This window comes from Protopterus annectens, chromosome 2.part0 (assembly GCF_019279795.1).
Source record: "Protopterus annectens isolate FY-2018-M chromosome 2.part0, PAN1.0, whole genome shotgun sequence".
In the NCBI taxonomy this organism is placed as follows: Eukaryota; Metazoa; Chordata; order Ceratodontiformes; family Protopteridae; genus Protopterus; species Protopterus annectens.
In genome coordinates this window covers 1643742700-1643761947 of record NC_056728.1, presented here as the reverse complement: position 1 = coordinate 1643761947, position 19248 = coordinate 1643742700, and the positions used below count along the sequence as shown (strand labels likewise).

Sequence of the window (19248 nt, the reverse complement as noted above, 5' to 3'; positions counted from 1 at the left end):
CAATGGGTATTAGGGACAATCGCCAAATGTTACACCATCCCATTCTATTCTGCACCCCCTCCCATCCAACTGATCCCAGACGTTCCACCCAGTCAAAGGGATCGAGCAGCATCAGAGGTTTCTCAGCTGCTAGAAAAAGGAGTCATCCAACCAGTCCCCCCAGACCAGATCGGATTAGGGACTTACTCAAGATTCTTTTTGGTGCCGAAAAGAACGGGGGACCTGAGACCCATTTTGGATCTCAGCCAACTCAATCATTACGTACGCAAGTCCAAATTCCGGATGGTCACTCTACAATCGATTGTCCCATTGTTGGGAAAAGAAGTATGGATGTGCTCCATCGACCTGAAGGATGCTTACTACCACATCAAAATGGACAGAGCATCCAGATGTCATCTACGCTTCCAGCTGGGAGCCAGGCATTTCCAGTTTCGAGCCCTGCCCTTTGGTCTCACCACAGCCCCCAGGGTGTTCACCAAGTGTGACGGCTCACTTGAGACGTCAAGGATTCCAGGTGTTTCCTTACCTGGACGACTGGCTCCTATCTGCCCCCACCAAGCATCTACTTCTTCAAAACAGAGATACTACCATCGATCTTTGTCACAGGTTAGGCATTACAATAAACTGGAAAAAATCTGCCTTGCTACCCTCACAGCGTGTCTCGTTTATAGGAGCAGAGTTGGACACTATTCGTTTGAGAGCATTCTTAACTATGGAGAGGATCACAGGGTTGCAACGACAGGTTCGTACGATGATGCTTCTGACACGTGTGGGGGCACGACTAGTTCTTCAGTTACTGGGGACAATGGCGTCAACTATCATGATGGTCCCGTTAGCGAGGTTACATATAAGGATCCAACAATGGCTCCTATTCGCCCAGTGGTCCTTCCAAAGACTACCTCTATCCCATCCTATCTTAATCACAGGCAAATGCAAGCAGGACCTCAGTTGGTGGCTATGCACCAACAGCTTAGTCGTAGGGAAACCCTTTGTTCCACCCAACCCGGTAGCCACAGTGACCACGGACACCTCCCGGATAGGGTGGGGGGGGGCATTATCTCGGCAGGATGGTCCAAGGCACGTGGCAGGAGCACGAGATAGACTTGCACATAAATGTCCTGGAGATGAGGGCAGTGCTCCTAGCGTTGCAGGCACTTCAGGATGTCCTCCCTCTAGGGACTATTGCGATACACTCAGACAACATGTCAGTAGTGTGTTATCTCAACAAGCAAGGAGAAACCAGATTGTACCCCCTATGCAGAGAGGCCATGAGAGTGTGGAATTGGGCAATAGCTTCCCAACGGGCCTTGGTGGCAACGCACATCCTGGGGAAAACCAATGTGATTGCAGACAGGCTAAGCAGAGCGATCCTCATGCCTTACGAGTGGTCCCTGAACCGCCGGGTGGTGAACAGCATATTCAGCAAATGGGGTCAGCCTTGCTGCGATCTGTTTGCCAGTCCCCTCAATGCGAAATGCAGCAGCTACTTCTCGCTGATCCCCCCACCGGGGGAATCTCCAAGGGACGCTCTTGCGCACAATTGGCCCTCGGGTCTGCTGTATGCTTTCCCTCCGTTTCCCCTTATCTCGAGGGTGATTCAGAAAGCGCTGTCCTTGGGAAGCAGATTGATTCTGATCTCGCCACACTGGCCTCGACAAGTATGGTTCCCCTTCCTTCAACCTTACATGGTGGATGCTCCTTGGACTCTGGACCCTCGTCCAGACTTGCTGACACATATATCGGGACAGCAGCTCCACTCCTCCCTGGAGACCCTCCGGCTGACCGCCTGGCTACTCCACTTCCATCCGTAGTCAGGTGTCATGATTTTTCTCCAGACGTGGTCCATATCCTTTTGTCCTCTCATAAACCGTCCACTAGGAAGATCTACTCCAGCAAGTGGAAAAGGTTTTCGATATGGGCCCATTCCAAAGGTATTGACCCCTACACACAGCCCCCATTGATTCTGTTTTGGATTTTCTGTCTCACTTATTCTACCAAGGGTCTGCCTTAGCCACCATCAAAGTTCAACTGGCTGCTATTTCAAATTTTCATGTGGCTTATGAACCTAGCTTAATGGCACACAGGCTGTGTAAAGCATTCGTAAAAGGTACTCTTCTCCTTTGTCCCCCTGTATCGCAACCTGTTATGCCCTGGGACCTCAATTTTGTTCTGCAGGCTCTCACCCTCCCACCCTTCGAGCCTGTGGCTTCTTGTGATTTAAAATTTCTTACATGGAAATCTGCCTTTTTGATAGCTATCACATCGGCTAGACGAGTCTCAGAATTCCAGGCCCTATCAATCAAGCCCCCATATTTGATATTCCATAAAGATAGAGTCTCTCTCAGACCAAATCCATCCTTTCTTCCCAAGGTGGCTTCCTTAGCTAATATTAATCAGTCCATTGAACTGCCGGTCTTCTTCCCCAGCTTCTCCAATAAGGCAGAGTACCAGTTTCATCTGTTGGATGTTCATAGGCAAACTACGCTTTTATCTACACAGGACTAAAGATTGGCGGAAGTCAGACCAGCTATCTGTTTCGTTTTCAGAGAATCTCTTGGGGTCTGCGGTATCCAAGGTCACCATCTCTAGGTGGATAGCTGGGTGCATCTCCTTTATTTATCAGGCAGGGGGAAAGAGTCTGCCCTTCCCAGTCAGAGCACACTCTACCAGAGCAGTTTCCACTTCCACAGCCTTTCAGGCTAGGTTATCGATGGATATTTGTGCGGCTGCAACATGGGCTTCTCCTCACACGTTTGTTTCCCATTACAAATTGGATGTGGTGTCCAGGGACAGATCATCTTTTGGCTCCACAGTGCTCAGGAGTATTTTCCATTGAGCCACCCAGGATGTAGGTGCTAGGGACGCTGTCCCACAAGTGAAGAATGTAGGTGAGATAGGACTACATAACATCAGTAAGTTATGTACTCACCATAAAGTTAGATGTATGTAGTCCATCTCGCCTCACATTCTTCATTATCCCCCCACCATCCCCCACGCCTGGAGAATTTGGAGGATCACCTTATATTTCTGATATTACAGAGTCCCTTTGGATAATTTGTTGGACCTCTTTGTTATGTGTGTGTGTGTGTGTGTGTGTGTGTGTGTGTGTGTGTGTGTGTGTGTGTGTGTGTGTTTGGGCGATGGATACTATATTTCTGTTGGCAGCAAACTAGGTCAGTGTATTGTGGGATGCCATCTTAGCCCAGCCAATCAAAGACTTTCGAGCTAGTAAATAGGCTGAGTCGGAGCCGACATTCAGCTCCGAACCCACAGGTGAAGAATGTGAGGCAAGATGGACTACATACATCTAACATTATGCTGAGTACATAACTTACTGTTTTCATTAGACTTGGAAGGATTACTCACAATACCCAGTGGGTGGGCCAGAATTTCAAATGAGATTTGGCTTAAAGGATCGGATAGTGTGATTATCTCCCTAATGTAGATTTGCATGGTCTCTAAAGTCTTAGGTTTCCTAGTGTGGAGATCTTCCCTATGTGCTAGGTGTTGATACCAGATCATTTCTGCATTTCTCTGGTGGATTTTAGGCTTGGAAGAGGTATCTAATGGCTGCCACTCTGAGAGGCTGTATCCCAGGCTGGTTCTTCGTCAACCACAATGATTACTGCCAGTATCTGAGTCATCTGTTTACAGATTCAGGGAACTGAGAGTGAAGGCTTCTTTTCCCAGGGCCACTCTAACCTTAACATGTCTGAAGTGGTCAGCCTGGGTCAAAGACGAATCACATGGTGATGTCAAACCAGGGTCAATATCCCAGGTATAGGAAACTGGCTACTACTTCAACTGTTGCTGGGACCTGGAATAGAAGATGCTGAACTCCGAGACCAGGGATTCTACTTTTATGCCACTGTAGGTATCTCTCTTTAGTTGCTTGCCTTGATGAGATGTCCACATTTCCTCATGGACCTCAGTCTAACCCCAGTGCCTGTGCACACTGATTATACACTCATGGTCCAGCAGGTGCTTTCAGGGTGCCAACCTCAAAGTCAGAGGGCTCAAGAGTTGCTGCCTGGGTTGCTCTACTGTAGCAGTCAGGGGTGTGTGTGTGTGTGTGTGTGTGTGTGTGTGTGTGTGTGTGTGTGTGTGTGTGTCTGTGAGTGTGTCTGTGAGTGTGTCTGTGAGGAGTCTTTATCCTGAGGTGAATAAATCTTCAACTTCAACTCCTTATGGGATGGCAGCTGCTTTCAGGAAGTTATATGGTACTTGGGTTTTTGCCTGGACCTAAGGCTGGAGTGGGGCTTGGGTCATTCTTTATAAGCGCCATTGTCATTCCTGGCATGATGTTAGTCATTCTTGATGTTATCCCACACTGTGTACCAGCCCTTCCCAGGAGGGTGGATGCACATTGTCATAGTCAGTCAATTTAGAGTGAGACTTGGCCTTCCCACCCTAAGGCTGATCATTCTGTGGTCTTGAAAGAAGCCCAGCATTCCTTGAACCCTTACTCTGCTGACAAACATTGTGGCCCAAAGAAGAACTTGCCATGTTGTAATTTAGGGCTTTAAAAAATGTACTTGTCCTATCTCTTCATGTTCCAGCGGCTCCTGGTGGTGGAAGCTCTGGCTCTAGTGGATCAAATCTCTGAATAAGAGATTAGTAATAATCTTGACATCTCCCTAAAAACTGCCATAATGGTGTACCCATGCTTTGTGTGCATGTGTTGTATATAGTAGTTCCTGTTCTTGTGGTAAGAAGCATGGGTATGTGCTTGTGCTAGCCTGCTTGGCTGTGTTTGTCCTCCTTAGGCAGTGACATACGTAGTATGCTGCTAGGTTTCCTCTCTATCAAGAGTAGCCTCTTTGGGCAAAGACTCAGGTGCACGCTTGATGCTTTTGGTTGCCAGGTGGCTCTCTTAACAGGTTGGGGATTTTGGTTCCCAGCTGACTGACTTCTTATTTGTGTAGAAGGAAGACGAGGGCCTGAAAGTACCCTAAATTCAAAACCAGTTGTCTTCAGTTGGTAGTGCTACTGTACCAGTGGATAGATTCCTTATCTAGTTGCCTTGCTCAGGGAAAGGAGGTTACTCCAAAGAATCCTTTTCATTTCATTGGTGAGTTGGGGTGGGAATATTTGTTTGAGTCCTGTACTGCTATGGTGTGTAGCTTTTCCTTGGGGTCTTTCAGGGGACCTATAGAATAGACCTCGGTGCTGCTACCTCCTGAATGGGGGAAGGTGCCCTGGCCCCTCTGTTGACCCTAGCACTCTCCACTAGCCCTGCAGGCATTGAGGTCTCTCAGATGTGTTCTGTTCATGGAGCTGTAGAGGATACTTGGAATGCTGAGAGGGCTTATTCCTCCCAGTTTGGGTCATCTTGTTTGATGGCACTGTGTATTTTTAATTCAATGTGTTAAATTCCTTTTCCATTGCATAATAAAATTTCTGCTCAAGACATAAACCAAAGCTGTGTGTCTTGGTGAGTCATACGAATTACAAGATTTTCCCAGCCTCTCATTGTGTTCTTGCTGTGTTCTCAAACTCAGTAGCTTTCTAGGTATCCACTTTGTATACTAATTTGATCACAAAATTTCTTTCCAGTTATATTTTATTGGCTGTTGTCAGCAAACAGAGGTATCATTCCCCCTAAGCTAATTCAGTTCATTTAACCTCCTATTGTATTGCACAGACCCAGCATACTCAAATACCAACAGATAATTACAGGAGCAACCAGTTGTCTTTGGGGAAAAAATGCACTCAAATGTGAACCTCCTACTGTTGTAACTAAGCTAATGTGTGTCCTCAGCCATCGCTGTGTTGCACTTAGTTTAGAACTGCCATCTGTGCTATTATTTGCTCTAAAAATACTATCCATCACCTTGATGTCCCAATATGCTTTTACCTCAACCATAGCCAGACTATTAGAACTTGGTTTTCTGAACAGTGTAGCAACTTCCTCATGTTTACTGACAGTCATTTCTATCGCATACTGATTCCAGCTGTGAGAGGTGTACTTATTTACCTATATTGGAAGCTAGTCTGTATATTCCACTTATGGGCAGTAAACACCACCACCACAACAGCACTCTGCTAGCAGAGTTCCACAGCATCACACCCGTGTATGCAGAGATAGTAAATAAATCCTTGTGTAAGCCTCCTAGGCCTTCCTTGACATCCTGCTTTCTTACCTCAACCAACTAGTCAGAATACTAACACCACAACAGCACTACCAGCTACTGTTACTGACAGCCATATATACTGCAAGGCTGTGCCCTTAAAGTCTCAAAACCTACAGCACATCACAAAAATGTCTTATTCATTGGTAATTCCACTGCAACATGTACAGACATGGCACTCATCAAAGTGGCAAAAATAAGGTGACAGTTAGCTGCCTCTTTGGTGCTAGGTTCAAGATATCACTAGATCCCTTACGTCCCTGTACAACCCCCATATATGATTACCAACTTGTAGTTGCCCTTGTGAGAGTGAAGGATCTTCAGCATTTCATGTTGAGGAGATGCAGAGAGACATTGTTGAGGTGTCTGTTCTTGTCTTTGAGGAAAGCAAGGCCCTAGCATTGAACAGCATTCTACCTTCCCCAAGAATTGTGCATAAATTGCCAAGTAAGCACTTTGACTGCAGGCTCGAGACTGCTTTCCCTATCAGGGAGTGATATCAGAGTATAGGTATAGGGGATGTCTAAGTAAAAGACCCTCTCTGGTAGAGTTTTTAGTTAAATCTAGAACAGAAGCTGCTGTTAAAACAAGAATTGATAGGCCATATAAAGTATTTCACGGCAACTGTAGGAATCAATCAGAGGAGGTTAGAAAAGAGTGGAAGAGAGAGACTGGATAAGTAATTCACAAGGAAACAATGAGACGATATGTATGGCTCCCAAATATTCAGCAAAGTCAAGAAGATTTAGGATTTTTGCTTGGAAGTGTTTTCATAGCAGACACCAAAGAATTTTTCCTCAGGTAGATGGCAGATGTTGGAGATATGATGGGGAGAAAAAAGGTAACTGGGAACAGTGTGATGAGTTGGCAACCTTTAAAAAATCCCTCAGCCTATTCTGTCAGACTGACCCAAAGAACTTGCCATGTGAGCAAATGGGTGTAATTAATGAAATGACTTTTGAGCTGGGATACAGGGTCTGAATTGTCTATACATAGTAAGGTCTTGTTACATTTAATTCTGGTGGCTACAAAAAAAAAAAAGCTATTACTAGAAAATGAAACTCAAAAGTCTAAACGAGCTGTACCTGAAGTAGTGAATATTGTAACAGAGATAAAAGAACTAGAAGTGGGATCTTTAGAAAAGGGTAGGAGTAAACTACATAGGAAAATATGGAAATTGTGGGAACAGTGACTGCAGAATAATGTTTTGCAGGAGGATTGAGGTTTAAGGGAAGGGAGGGATTGAGAAATTTTATGTAATATTGAATTGATGATAATTGTATAAAAGCATGTATGTGATATGTAATGTATGCAACTCTAAATGTGTTAACATGGTTTGTTTTATTTTATATAAATGTACGTTTGCCTGTGTCTTAGGCGATAATTCAATAAAAGTGTTCAAGGCTCCAGAGAGCACCCCTGCATTACCAGGCTATAATTCATAACACACCTTTCGGCCACCTAACCTGGACCGAAACACTAAAGGCGGAGGCGTGTCCATATTCATTAAGGATATCCACACCTCCAGGCTAGTTGCTGAGCATAATGCATCTAAGATTATCCAAGTGCAACTAACTCTGGGCAAGACTGCAATCCAAATTGTAAGTTGCTACAGATCCCGCACCATGCCCCAGTATTCCCACTCCTCATTTCTTAATACACTGGAAAATATTAGGGTACAACCCAGCACCCTAATAATGGGCAAAATTGTAACTTGCTACAGATCCCGCACCATGCCCCAGTATTCCCACTCCTCATTTCTTAATACACTGGAAAATATTAGGGTAGCACCCTAATAATGGGCAATTTCAACTACACCACCATTAACTGGGAAAACTATTCCTGTACCAACTCTCTTGCTCAACGTTTTCTGGAATTCATAAATTCCAATGCCTTGGATCAATTTATCCACACCCCCACCAGGGGAAGCAATATCCTAGACCTGGTCATTACCAACATGGGCAACCGGTGTTCCACACCAGAGGTCAATTCCTCGTTGGTCAGATCCGACCACAAGCTAATCACCCTAGACATCCACATCCCAATCCCACCCCCACCCTCCATTAGGGAAACCACCGTAAAAAATTTCTCCAAAGCCAACTTCACGCTTCTTAAGACAGAAGTGGCAAAGTTCTCGACACTCATGCAGACGGACAATAGAAGTACGACTGCTGCTGAATCCTACACAAATGCACTTTATAAGCACTTAAACGGGTGCATGGATCGTGCTATCCCTAACAGAACCAAGATGTTATCCTCCAAGAAAAGGAAACCAATCTGGTGGTCCTCTGCCATAAACAAACTCTACAACAGAAGAATGAAACTGTTGCAAAAAAGTGTAAAATCCCATGATTGGAGGAACTCCCTGGTCAGCCTCAGTAAAAAGCTGAGATCCCTCATAAAATCCTCCAAAGCTACTTACGAAAACAAAATCGCCACTGATTCTAAAGACAACCACAAAGCATTCTATAACTATGTCAAGGATCTCAATGGCAACACTCAAGTCTGCTCTGAGTTACAGCACAATGGCACTAAATATACAGAACCAACTGATATTGCCAACATCCTGGCAGATAGGTTCAGTGCTAACTTTATCCCCCTCTCACCCCCTAAAGGGCTCATCTCTATACCGGAAGAATGCAAAGTTCCTGTCATCACGGCTGTACAGGTAAAAACCACACTAAGCAAAGAACACAGCATCCATGGGACCTGACAACATCCCAGGCTGCGTTCTAGATGAACTACAGAATGAACTGGCACCCCACCTAAGCACCATGTTCAATCATAGCCTCACCTCGGGATTTGTGCCCACTGAATGGAGCACAGTGACAGTTATCCCACTCCATAAAGGGGGAGCCACCACGGACCCTGGAAACCACTGCCCCATTAGCCTAACGAGCCTGGTCTGCAAGGCCATGGAATGTATCATCATGGAATTTATAAATAAAGACATTGGTAATCTCCAAACCATGGACCCCACCCAGTTCCGGATTTGTAAAAGGCAGGTCATGTCTCCTAAATCTGATGAACTACTTTGAAGCAGTCACCAAATCCATAGACGAGGGTAAGGTGGTTCACACAGCCTGTCTAGATCTCGCCAAGGTTTTTGACATCATCCCCCATTCTGGAATTATAGATGAACTCACTAAACTAAGTATAAATCCCTATGTCACAAGATGGGTTGCCAACTGGCTCACTGACAGAACCCACACTGTGAAAGTAGCAGACTCCAAATCCGACTTCAGACCAGTGACAAGTGGAGTACCACAGGGTTCAGTCCTGGGTCCTCTCCTGTTTGGTATCTACATTTCTGAAGTACAGGCTAACACAGAAGGCCTTTGGCTAACGAAGTTCGTAGATGACTCAAACTAGGAGCCATAGTCGAAACTCCTAACGATGTGGACATCCTACAAAAGGGCCTCACTGAGAAAGATGCCTGGTGTCAAAGCCATGGCCTCAAGCTCAATGCCAAAAAGTGCATTGTCATCCCCTTTGGTAATAAACTCTGTACCCATGAGTTACCACATAGGTGGTAGTCTACTTAACACCGAAAGTGTGATAAGAGATCTTGGGACACAGGTGGACAGTAGTCTCTCCTTTAATAATCACATTGCCATAGTAGTCAGGAAATCTTTCCACGTGGCACACCTCATCACAAAATGTTTCTCATCCAGGAAAAAAGAGGTCGTTGTTCCCCCTCTACTTGTCACTCATTAGACCCATTATAGATTACAATGCCCCTTTTGGTATGTACCTCACAAGACATCTACAACAACTGGAAAGGCCGCAGAAATACCCCACAAAGTGGATTACTGGCCTCAAACAGATGCCCTACGCAGACCATCTCAAAAAACTCCAGCTTCACTCCGTCACATATCGCCTACTCAGAGGCAATCTCTGCCTAACATACAAAGCTATGTCAAACCCAGAGCTGTTGGATATACTCCACTTAAAGAAATCCCAATCCCTCCGAGCTACACGCTCTAGGGACTTAAACCTTGTCACCACAATAAACAGAACATGCTGGAGGGATAGATTCCTGTCCCAGAGACTTCTCATACTCTAGAACAAACTACCTGTCTATATCAAACAAAGCTCCTCATTAGCACTCTTCAAGAAAATTTTTGATGATTGGATGGAAAATAGGAAATTCACCCCGGGGATCACCTCTGTGGCTCTGCCCGACAGGGGCACAGGAAAATAATTTTCTTGGGTGGCAAAAGCCAAGGTACCTTTTTGCCTAGGCTTTTGTAGGCCCTAGGGCCTATAGCCTAGTACCTACATATGAACCTAAAAAGAGTTATGCCTAAATTCAATGGTAAAATAATTTGCTGATAAACTGATGTCATTCTAGGTTAATTCAAGAGTCTCTTCATGAGATGATGTAGTCAACAGACTCTTTCCCCACTATGCCGGGGATGGCTTTACCCTTTCACTCCTTGTTTTTTACATACTAGATAAGTTGTTTGTCACTCCCATAGTGACTGCTTAAGGTAGAGTTCACCTGATGGACATCTCTACATAGTAAATTCCAAACCGAATAATATCAGGGTAGTAGTGTTGATTACCAGCAGTCTAAACAACAAAATCTCTGATGTTGAGGCTTGTGTAATTACAGAAACATGGTTCCGCTGTAGTGATAGGCAGGTATCACAACGTTGAAGACTCATTACTTCGAATGTGTCTTCATCGAACCCATAAAAACGAAAACTGAAAACAGCGAAACTACATATGAGCGATTTCTTTCCCTGAAAAGAAATCTCTTGTCCAAATATATATATATATATATATGTATCACTACACACAAAACAAAGTGGGGGGCTTTGCCCCCCACACACCCCCAACTAAATATACCAACTCCGAGATCGCACTACAGTTTGCAAAACAGCAAACTGCTGGAGGCGGGAAAGAAATCTCTCATATGCCCCTTCGCTGTTTTCAGTTTTCGTTATTTTAAGTTTGGCGAAGACGTATTCGAAATTATGCATCTTCGATCTAATAGGAACCCATGGTAGGCCTCACTCTTTTCCAGGATCCAACGCCTGTCATGCTGGGAGAATATCTGCTCACTTGTAACCCTGTTGTCTGTTACCACATATCACATAATTCAAACTTAGAGACTGGTTGATGTCCTAATTACACTCCGTAAAATTAATCATTGTATTCTAGCCAGTTTAGAACCCCACCTGGGAACCTCCTCAGAGCATGAGGAGTACTAAACCAGTTAGAAAAGTTAACTAACAAACTATATACCTTCCCTGTTGTTGACTTTGACTATATAAAGATTTGCTACAATTAAATATTCTCAGAAACTTATGAACTTTGTAAAAACCAATACACTTGATTGAATTGACTGACCGCTCCCCCCCCCCCTTTCTCCATCCTGTTAATCTTCCCAATCCTATCCTCACAGATGCTTCCTTCAGTTGTGCCACCCTGCTGGGTAACCTGTCTCTAGTCAAATCTAACCATCATGCTATGATGTTCTTCCTGAAAACAGCTTTGCAGCCCCCAATAACTCCTACACATTCAGGGATAATTCCATAACTAAGGTATTGTTTGTCTTTCAGCTTTTCCCGGTTAGGGGTCGCCACAGCGGAACTCTGGTCCGCTAATGATTGGCAGTAGATTTTCATGAACACCGAGGTGCCAGCTCAGCGTTCAACCTTCAACGAAGGCACGCCCATTTACGCATGTCTTTCGAACGCCCACCCAACTGCAGGGAGGACATGCAGACTCCACACAGAAGGCACTCCCCGGTATTGATAATCCCAAATAGTTTAGATCCCAGGCAAATGCTGTATCTGAGGCTGCTGCCTACTCCTCTGCATTTTGCTATTTCTTGGATAGATCCTGTATTTAAGCTTCTGTACCATTCTGATATGAGCATATTAGCAAGTTTAAAAGTAAACCCAAGCAGTAAACTATCACAACAAAAAGTGTAAAAAAAAAAGAAAAATAATCTTGGCCAGTAATTATCTATGTCATTATTATAAAAGGGATTTAAGATAGCATGTCTTGCAAAGTTACCATTAGAGCAGTCTAAGGCCAGCTATGAAATTAGGGTAGTATTTAACTCAGAAGACAACCTTATGGCCTTCTTCAGCTATATTACCATAATAGTAACCAACAATTCTTTATTAAACATATCTCTAAAGTGACCTCTTTCTCTGACCCCAAAGACATTGCTAATGTTTTTGTGGGCAAATTATCTTCCAGCTTAATCCTGCCTACATTCTAATCTGTCAGCTCGTTCCCCTCACACATCGCTCCTGAAACTGCTTTGGACCATCTTTTTGGCTCTTTACAAAATTAAAAATATCAGCTCTGCGGGTTCTGACAGTATTCCTGGATGTCAGATGAGAAGCACTAAGTCCCATGTATCAAAATTTGTCCATCTACCCTTCAGCTCGAGTCTCTCCACAAGTACTTTTCTAAGGTGTGGAGGAAGCCATATTAGTGCTCTTGGTGAACATTTGAACTCATAACTGCAAGCCATGGCAGAGCAAGACTGAATTATTACCAGGTCCAAGGCAGAGTTTTCCCAAACTATTTCCTTTTTTCTGAAGTATGGCAATCTTGGAGTTGATATATACAAGTTCAGGTGGGGGGGGGGGCTTTCCTCCCACATTTGGGGGTGGAGGGGACTCGTAGTTCTCCATTCTCTTGCATTTTCATCCCTTTTTTGCACTTCTGGGACTCGGTTACTAATCAAGTTACTAATCAAGGAATTATAATAGGTATCTAGTGCTCTTGCATAAAAAAATGGCCAGTCTACTGACCCTGGGAATGAGAATATATGGAACATATTATATCTGAACTAATAAATAACAATATAGGTGACTTTATATCTCTGGATCTACACCAGTTTGGCTTTGTAAAAGACAGATCATGCTTGGTCAACTTGGTTGAGTTTTTTTGAAAGTATTTCTGAGGCCATTGGTAAGAGACATACAGACTGTGCTGCCTAACTGGACCTTGCAAGGTTTTAGACACTTTCCCCATGCTAGGATAATTGACAAACTCTCTTAACTCAATATTATCCCATACATAATTTATTTGATAGGTAATTGGCTATCTCACAGAACCCATACTGTTTGGGGTATTTGCTGTAGACAGAAAAACATCACCAACAGTGTCCCATAGATCTTTGTTCTGAACTCCCACCTCTTCTCTGGCATGAAGCTCATATCAATGCACTATGGTTAGTCAAGTTTGCTGATGAATGCAAATTGGAAGCAGTTATGAAACCCCATTATGATGCTCAAGTCCTCCAGCAAAGGCTAGGCCAAACAAATGTTTGGTGTGTTAATCATGGGGTAATCCTCATTGCCAAGAAGTACAGCATGGTTTCCTTTGGAAATGTAGACTTCCTGGTACTTATCAAATAGGTAACGTTCTACTTAAATCTGACATCTTGGGTACGTTTGTTGATAACACACTCTCATTTGACCACTAGGTCTCTGCAATGGTTAGAAAACACCTACCTTGCACAACTCAGCCTTCATGTTATGTCCTCAAGATTCAGAGAAGTTACAGTTCCTCTTTATTCCTCCCTTAGAAAGCCCGTCATTGAACATAATGCTTCCTTAGGTATGTACCTTATTAAGCACCTAAAAAGCACCTCCGTGTTTCCTTACCAAAAATATCTCAGGTTTCAGTACCCTTAGCTACTCTGACAGACTGAAATCCCTGTCCCTCCAATCACTGTCTTGCAGACTCCTGAGGAGTGATTTGATTGGTTATTAAGACCTGGGAGGAGGTTGATGTCCCCTTCCCAGGCTGCTGTTCCTGTTTTGGATTTGGGGCCTGGTCTTTTTTGATGTGGTGTTGTTCCTAAGTGCCCTAGCTTTATACTTGTCCTTGTCCAGCTGTCTGTTTCCTTCTTTCTGGGTGGGTTCATTTTCTGGGTATCTTTGGAGGAGTCTTTGTTATATGTTACAGATACATTATCAGTTAATCTAACAAGAGAACTTTCTAAGTTAGTAATACACTCTTTCCGTCTTCCTGCAGATAGGTAGTTCTTTCATATGACATTGCTTTTCAAATTCTCTGTACAAGAGGCATGTATGTGCTTGTGTATATTATGTGTTAGCTATGTGTGATGTCACAAATGGGCATCATCCCAGTTTGAAGTTGTTCAATAAATGAGGATAAATCCATCTGAGGGACCCAAGTAGGATCCTCTTCCTAGATCAGCTAATATCATAAAAGCATCCATGTTGTGTCTCATTGGTTCAGATTGTTTGAAAATGCTTAACAGTGTATTATCTTTTATTTGTAGATGGACATGTGTTACTTTTCCTAATAAAGCAGATTGTAAAGCGATATCTGTCACATCAGCTCTGCAATTTGTGGTTAAATTTGCACTGAAATAGTAGTGATGCAAAGACTAAAGTTCTTGTCTAAATCACCAAAAAAGTGCAGCTAATTTGTAAACACTGCTATTTGAACATTTTATTAATCTATCTCACATTAATTAAAAAACAAACACTTGCTATCTGTAATGCAGCCATCCTGGTCCCCCTGAACTGTCTGTGGATTGTCTTCCCATCCCGCAAGCAGTCATTTCCTCACATCATGCCACATTCTGCTGTTTATATCCTCCCCTACTACTCCATTCATGCTTCTGAAATTTAATACTATATTCCTTTAACTGGGTTACTGGTTTTTATTAGTTCTCTTTTGTTCAGTCTTTACTCTGAGGTAGATATCCTTAGTTTGTTCAACCCAGCCTTCTTAATGTCTCACCGTTTTGTGATCCTACATTAAGCATTTCCAATATCTGACTATCTTTTAGCCTGCAAGGCCTCATGCAGTATATATGCTACTGTAGTCTCATCAGAGATCTGGACAAAGGAGTCTAGCCTCCTCCTATGTAGAATTCGGTCCCTAACAGACCACCTTCCTTGACCTAGCCAAAGCCTTGAACACTATTCCCCACTTGGGCATAATAGATAAACTCTCCCACCTAGGCATCAACCCATTTCTTATCAGATGGGTAACTAAATGGCTCACTGATAGAACCCACTCAGTCAAAATAGGGGAAGCCACTTCTAGTAGTAGACCCGTAACAAGCGGCGTACCCCAAGGATCAGTCATGGGGCCTGTACTGTTTGGGATGTACTTTTCTGAGGTGCAAGCCAAAACCAGTGGTCTGTGGCTGACAGAGTTTGCAGATGACTGCAAGCTGGGCACTGTCGTAAATTCCCCTAGTGATGTGAACATCCTCCAAGAGGTCCTTAACCAATCTAATGACTGGTGCCAGAAGCATGGCCTCAAACTGAAAGCCAAGAAATACATCATTATCCCCCTTGGAGAAAATTATGTCCCCAATAATTATCAAATTAATAACAATGTACTAAGCATGCAGTCAGTCGTGAGAGACTTGGGCGCCCAGGTTGATAGCAACCTGACTTTTGACCACCATGTTGCCTCTGTTGTACGGAAAGTTTTCTACATGGCCCAACTCATAAGTAAGGGTATTTCATCCAGGAACAAGGAGGTCATAACATTCCTGTACTCCTCCCTTATTAGACCCATTATCGAGTACAATGCCCCCTTCGGCGTGTACCTTGCGAAGCACATGCAGCAATTGGAGAGACCACAGAGGTTCCTAATCAAGAAAATCCAGGGTCTCAAACATCTATCCTATATAGATAGGCTAAAAGCCCTGTCCCTCTACTCAGTCTCATAACAGACTGCTCAGAGGTGACCTGTGTCTGGCATACAAAGCCGTCTCAGACTCAGCCTTGATGGAGTTACTGCACATCTGTAAGTCAGACTCCACTCACACAACCCACACGCAAGGTCGCAACCTGGTCTGTGACATTAATAGAGCTTGTTGGCGGGATAGGTTTGTGTCCCAACAACTTCCCCATCTGTGGAATACACTTCATCTCCGTGTCAACCAGAGTATCTCACTAGCCCTCTTTGAGAGGAACCTGAATGACAGGATGGAAAACAGAAAGTTTACCCCTGGGATCCCACCTGTGTCCCTGCTGGACAGGGAAAACAGGTGCTGACTTTGTGGGAACATGGGTGCAATTCTTTGCTAGGCTCATAAGGGGCCTATAGCCGGGTCAATAGCCTAGTATTGTCCTATGAACTATGCAGCCTACTATTCTGTTAGCTTTTACTGCCACCCTTTTACCCTAAGTAGCACGATTAAATCAGGGAGCTATCCAGTCTTCTGATTTTTTCCTTACAGACTTCTTTAGGGTCATGATTCAAGACTTTTCTATCTTGGATCATAGAAGTGAGGATTAGGGCAGGCATCATCAGATCCAGGACAGGTATAAACCTTCTTATGTATGAAACAAGCTGATTCACAAGAGTCTTCCTGTTTGTAAGACAGGTACCCTGTCCTGATCTCTTTCAGCATGGTGCGGTATCTGTGCTTGAATACCCACTGTGCTGTTGCATATATCTCTGTTGTATCGAGGCATCCCTGGTTAGATTATGCACTGTTTACATGATTCACACTATAGTATGCTCAGGACATTTCTCAATGCATTTCTTTGTCAAATGTCTCCATTAATAATTTTAAGCCAGCCATATCTCGGGCTCAGTGCACGAAGATTCTGTGTGAACAGCACTTTTGTTTTTTTCAGAATGTGATAGCAGTTCCTATATTTTAGTGTTGGTTAAGATAATATTTTGTTTTTCTCACATTTTAAGTGTAGCATTGCTTATCTGTAAAATGCTCCTCATGATTTCTTAATATATGGTGCATCACCCAGTCATGAAGTTCATTTCTCATGTAAATAGTTAAAGTTAATAATTAGCTTTAACATAATCATTCGCTGTACTTATAAGCAGAGTTTTTTCACAGTATATGTGAGGGTGAACAGTTCTAAGAGGCAATATGTTAATTTAATGCTGCTGTTTTCCTCTTTGCAGTTTATGGTTCTACAGCTTCTCCAACAATGGGGTCAGCATGGATTCTTGAAACATGTAGAGTGGTGGGTACAACTTTTAGATTTTAAGATGTTATGATTGTTTCTTGCATGATATGTATTGCATAGTTACACAAGAACTGATTTTACATATGCAAGTGTCCTCTGAGTGGAGTTTGCATGTCTTCCCTGTGCTTAGGTAGGTTTCCTCTTAAGTGTTTTGGGTTCCTCCCACATTCCAAAGACATGCAGTAAGGTGGACTGGGGACTTTAAATTGCCCACAGGTATGAGTCCATGCATGTGTGATATGGAAGACAGACCTGGCAATGTAGTGGTGGCTGACAGCAGGGTCACTATAGGAGATGGATCATAAGCAGTAAATAAATACTTTTAATATGCTGTATAGTGGTGATGACCATTCAGAATTAAGGTTCACCAAAGTGTCTGTTTAACTGCAGCAGATTTAAAGATATTACAAAGGCATGCTGAGCAGGTGGAGCTGTAAGCAGAACTCAGCCTCTCACGGTGCAGTACAGTGGCAGAAAAATTACTGGGTCTGCTTTTTGTGGTATTTCTGGTGGTGTAGTTTGCTTTATATGATCCTTAAAATAGTTCACCTTCGTAAGTCACTTCTGAAGGTTTGTTTTATGGAGCATTGTAGAGGAGAATGGAATTCATAAATGTAATCTGTGTGGGACTACTGACATTAATGTTTGCAGACCTTCACTGAGATATCTTAAGTTGGTGCATTTTTCTCACAGAGTGTGGCAACACTCACATACAGTAGTTGCTTCCCTTTATTGCTGTCACCTCACCCACTATGAACAGGTAGTTGCACTTCTTCAGAGCTGTTTCATTGTCAGCTGCAAGTTCTCTTTAAATACTTTACTTTTTCATGTCCCTGCCTTTATATTGCAACATTTTACTTCTAGGAAATATTCTTTCCAGCCAAGATAGAGGTAAAACTTTAGGATCATAATGGTAGAGTGCAGACTGGAGCATTGAATGTCAATGTAGTGATCCTGAAAGCCGTAATGGAGAAGGTAGAATATTTATGTCAGATTGTGGGGAAAAGTTGAACAAGAGAGCTAATCACTGAAATCATGCACGTGTGTAGTTACGTTGATTGGTCACAGTTTTGCTGGAAGGGATGTGTAATGCACATGTGTACACTGTAGATGCTGGAAGTGTTGTGTACTGCATGCTGTATATTTGGGTAAGGACAGGGATGTCAACATATTACAGAAGTGTGTTTCATATTGGGATGTTGCAGTATTACAGAAGTGTGTTTCATATGCAGACATAAGTCAGTGTAATTGGAGGATGTTATTTTTAAGGTTAAGAGGGTCAGTGGACTACATTGTGTGGGAGATATTCAAATCCTGTGTTCTGTGCAGATTCAAGATCCCTGATTTAATTTAATTGAATCACTAGCAGGCTTTGGCCAGAATAAAATGTACTGAAAGTAATTTGTGTTGGCTTATGCACACCTTACTAACAAGCTAGAACTTTATCATATCTTTGTTTACAGTTCTATTGCATTTGGAAGCTTGTGTGTTAAAAAGAAAAATCACCATTACACTGGTTTCTTAGTTGAAAATGTTGATGGAGACCAGGTACCTAACTGACAGGAGACTCCTTGCTTGTCCTACAGTGCCAACCACACACAGTGTGTGTGTGTGTGTGTGTGTGTGTGTGTGTGTGTGTGTGTGTGTGTGTGTGTGTGTATGGGGGGGAGATGGGGTCAATCCTCAGGAAAAGGCCAGGGTTTCCCTTTCCTATTTAGTTGCTAATATACCACTAGGGCAGTAATCTGCACTGCATTCAGATGCTTATGCTTTAAAAAGAAAAAAAAATTACCATATGGTGGTTTCCTAGCTGTAAGGAGAAATGACCGCTTTTGGGGGGAGATCAGGCATATTCTGCTCCAGAAACTCTTTGTAAATCCAGTGGGAGTGATAACTACTACTGGTGGTCCTGGGTTCAATTCCCAGACACAGGTCAGTGTTTTCTTTTACTCTTCAGTTGTTTAGAGTTTCTTAGAAAATTTTTACTCTCATTGAAACATTGCTTTGTTTTTATTTACATAATGTGCAGTGGTGAGCAGCTGGTAAAGTGTTTTTTTTTTCTTTTGCCTTGTAATACTTGCTGACCAAAAGTCATATAGCAGCTTGTGATGGATACAGTAATGTGCACTGATTTCAGTATAGGAATTACA

At 43.2% G+C, this 19248-nt stretch overlaps 1 protein-coding gene across 1 annotated transcript in view; it reads left to right on the top strand.

Annotated features, from left to right (window-relative positions):
* LOC122792864 (kynurenine/alpha-aminoadipate aminotransferase, mitochondrial-like) overlaps positions 1 to 19248 on the top strand; it is an 808921-nt gene that overhangs the window by 560749 nt on the left and 228924 nt on the right. Inside the window, exon 8 of the mRNA XM_044060423.1 lies at positions 17034 to 17095. Within this exon, the coding sequence (XP_043916358.1) occupies positions 17034 to 17095 (62 nt within the window). The remainder of the gene's footprint in view (positions 1 to 17033; positions 17096 to 19248) is intronic.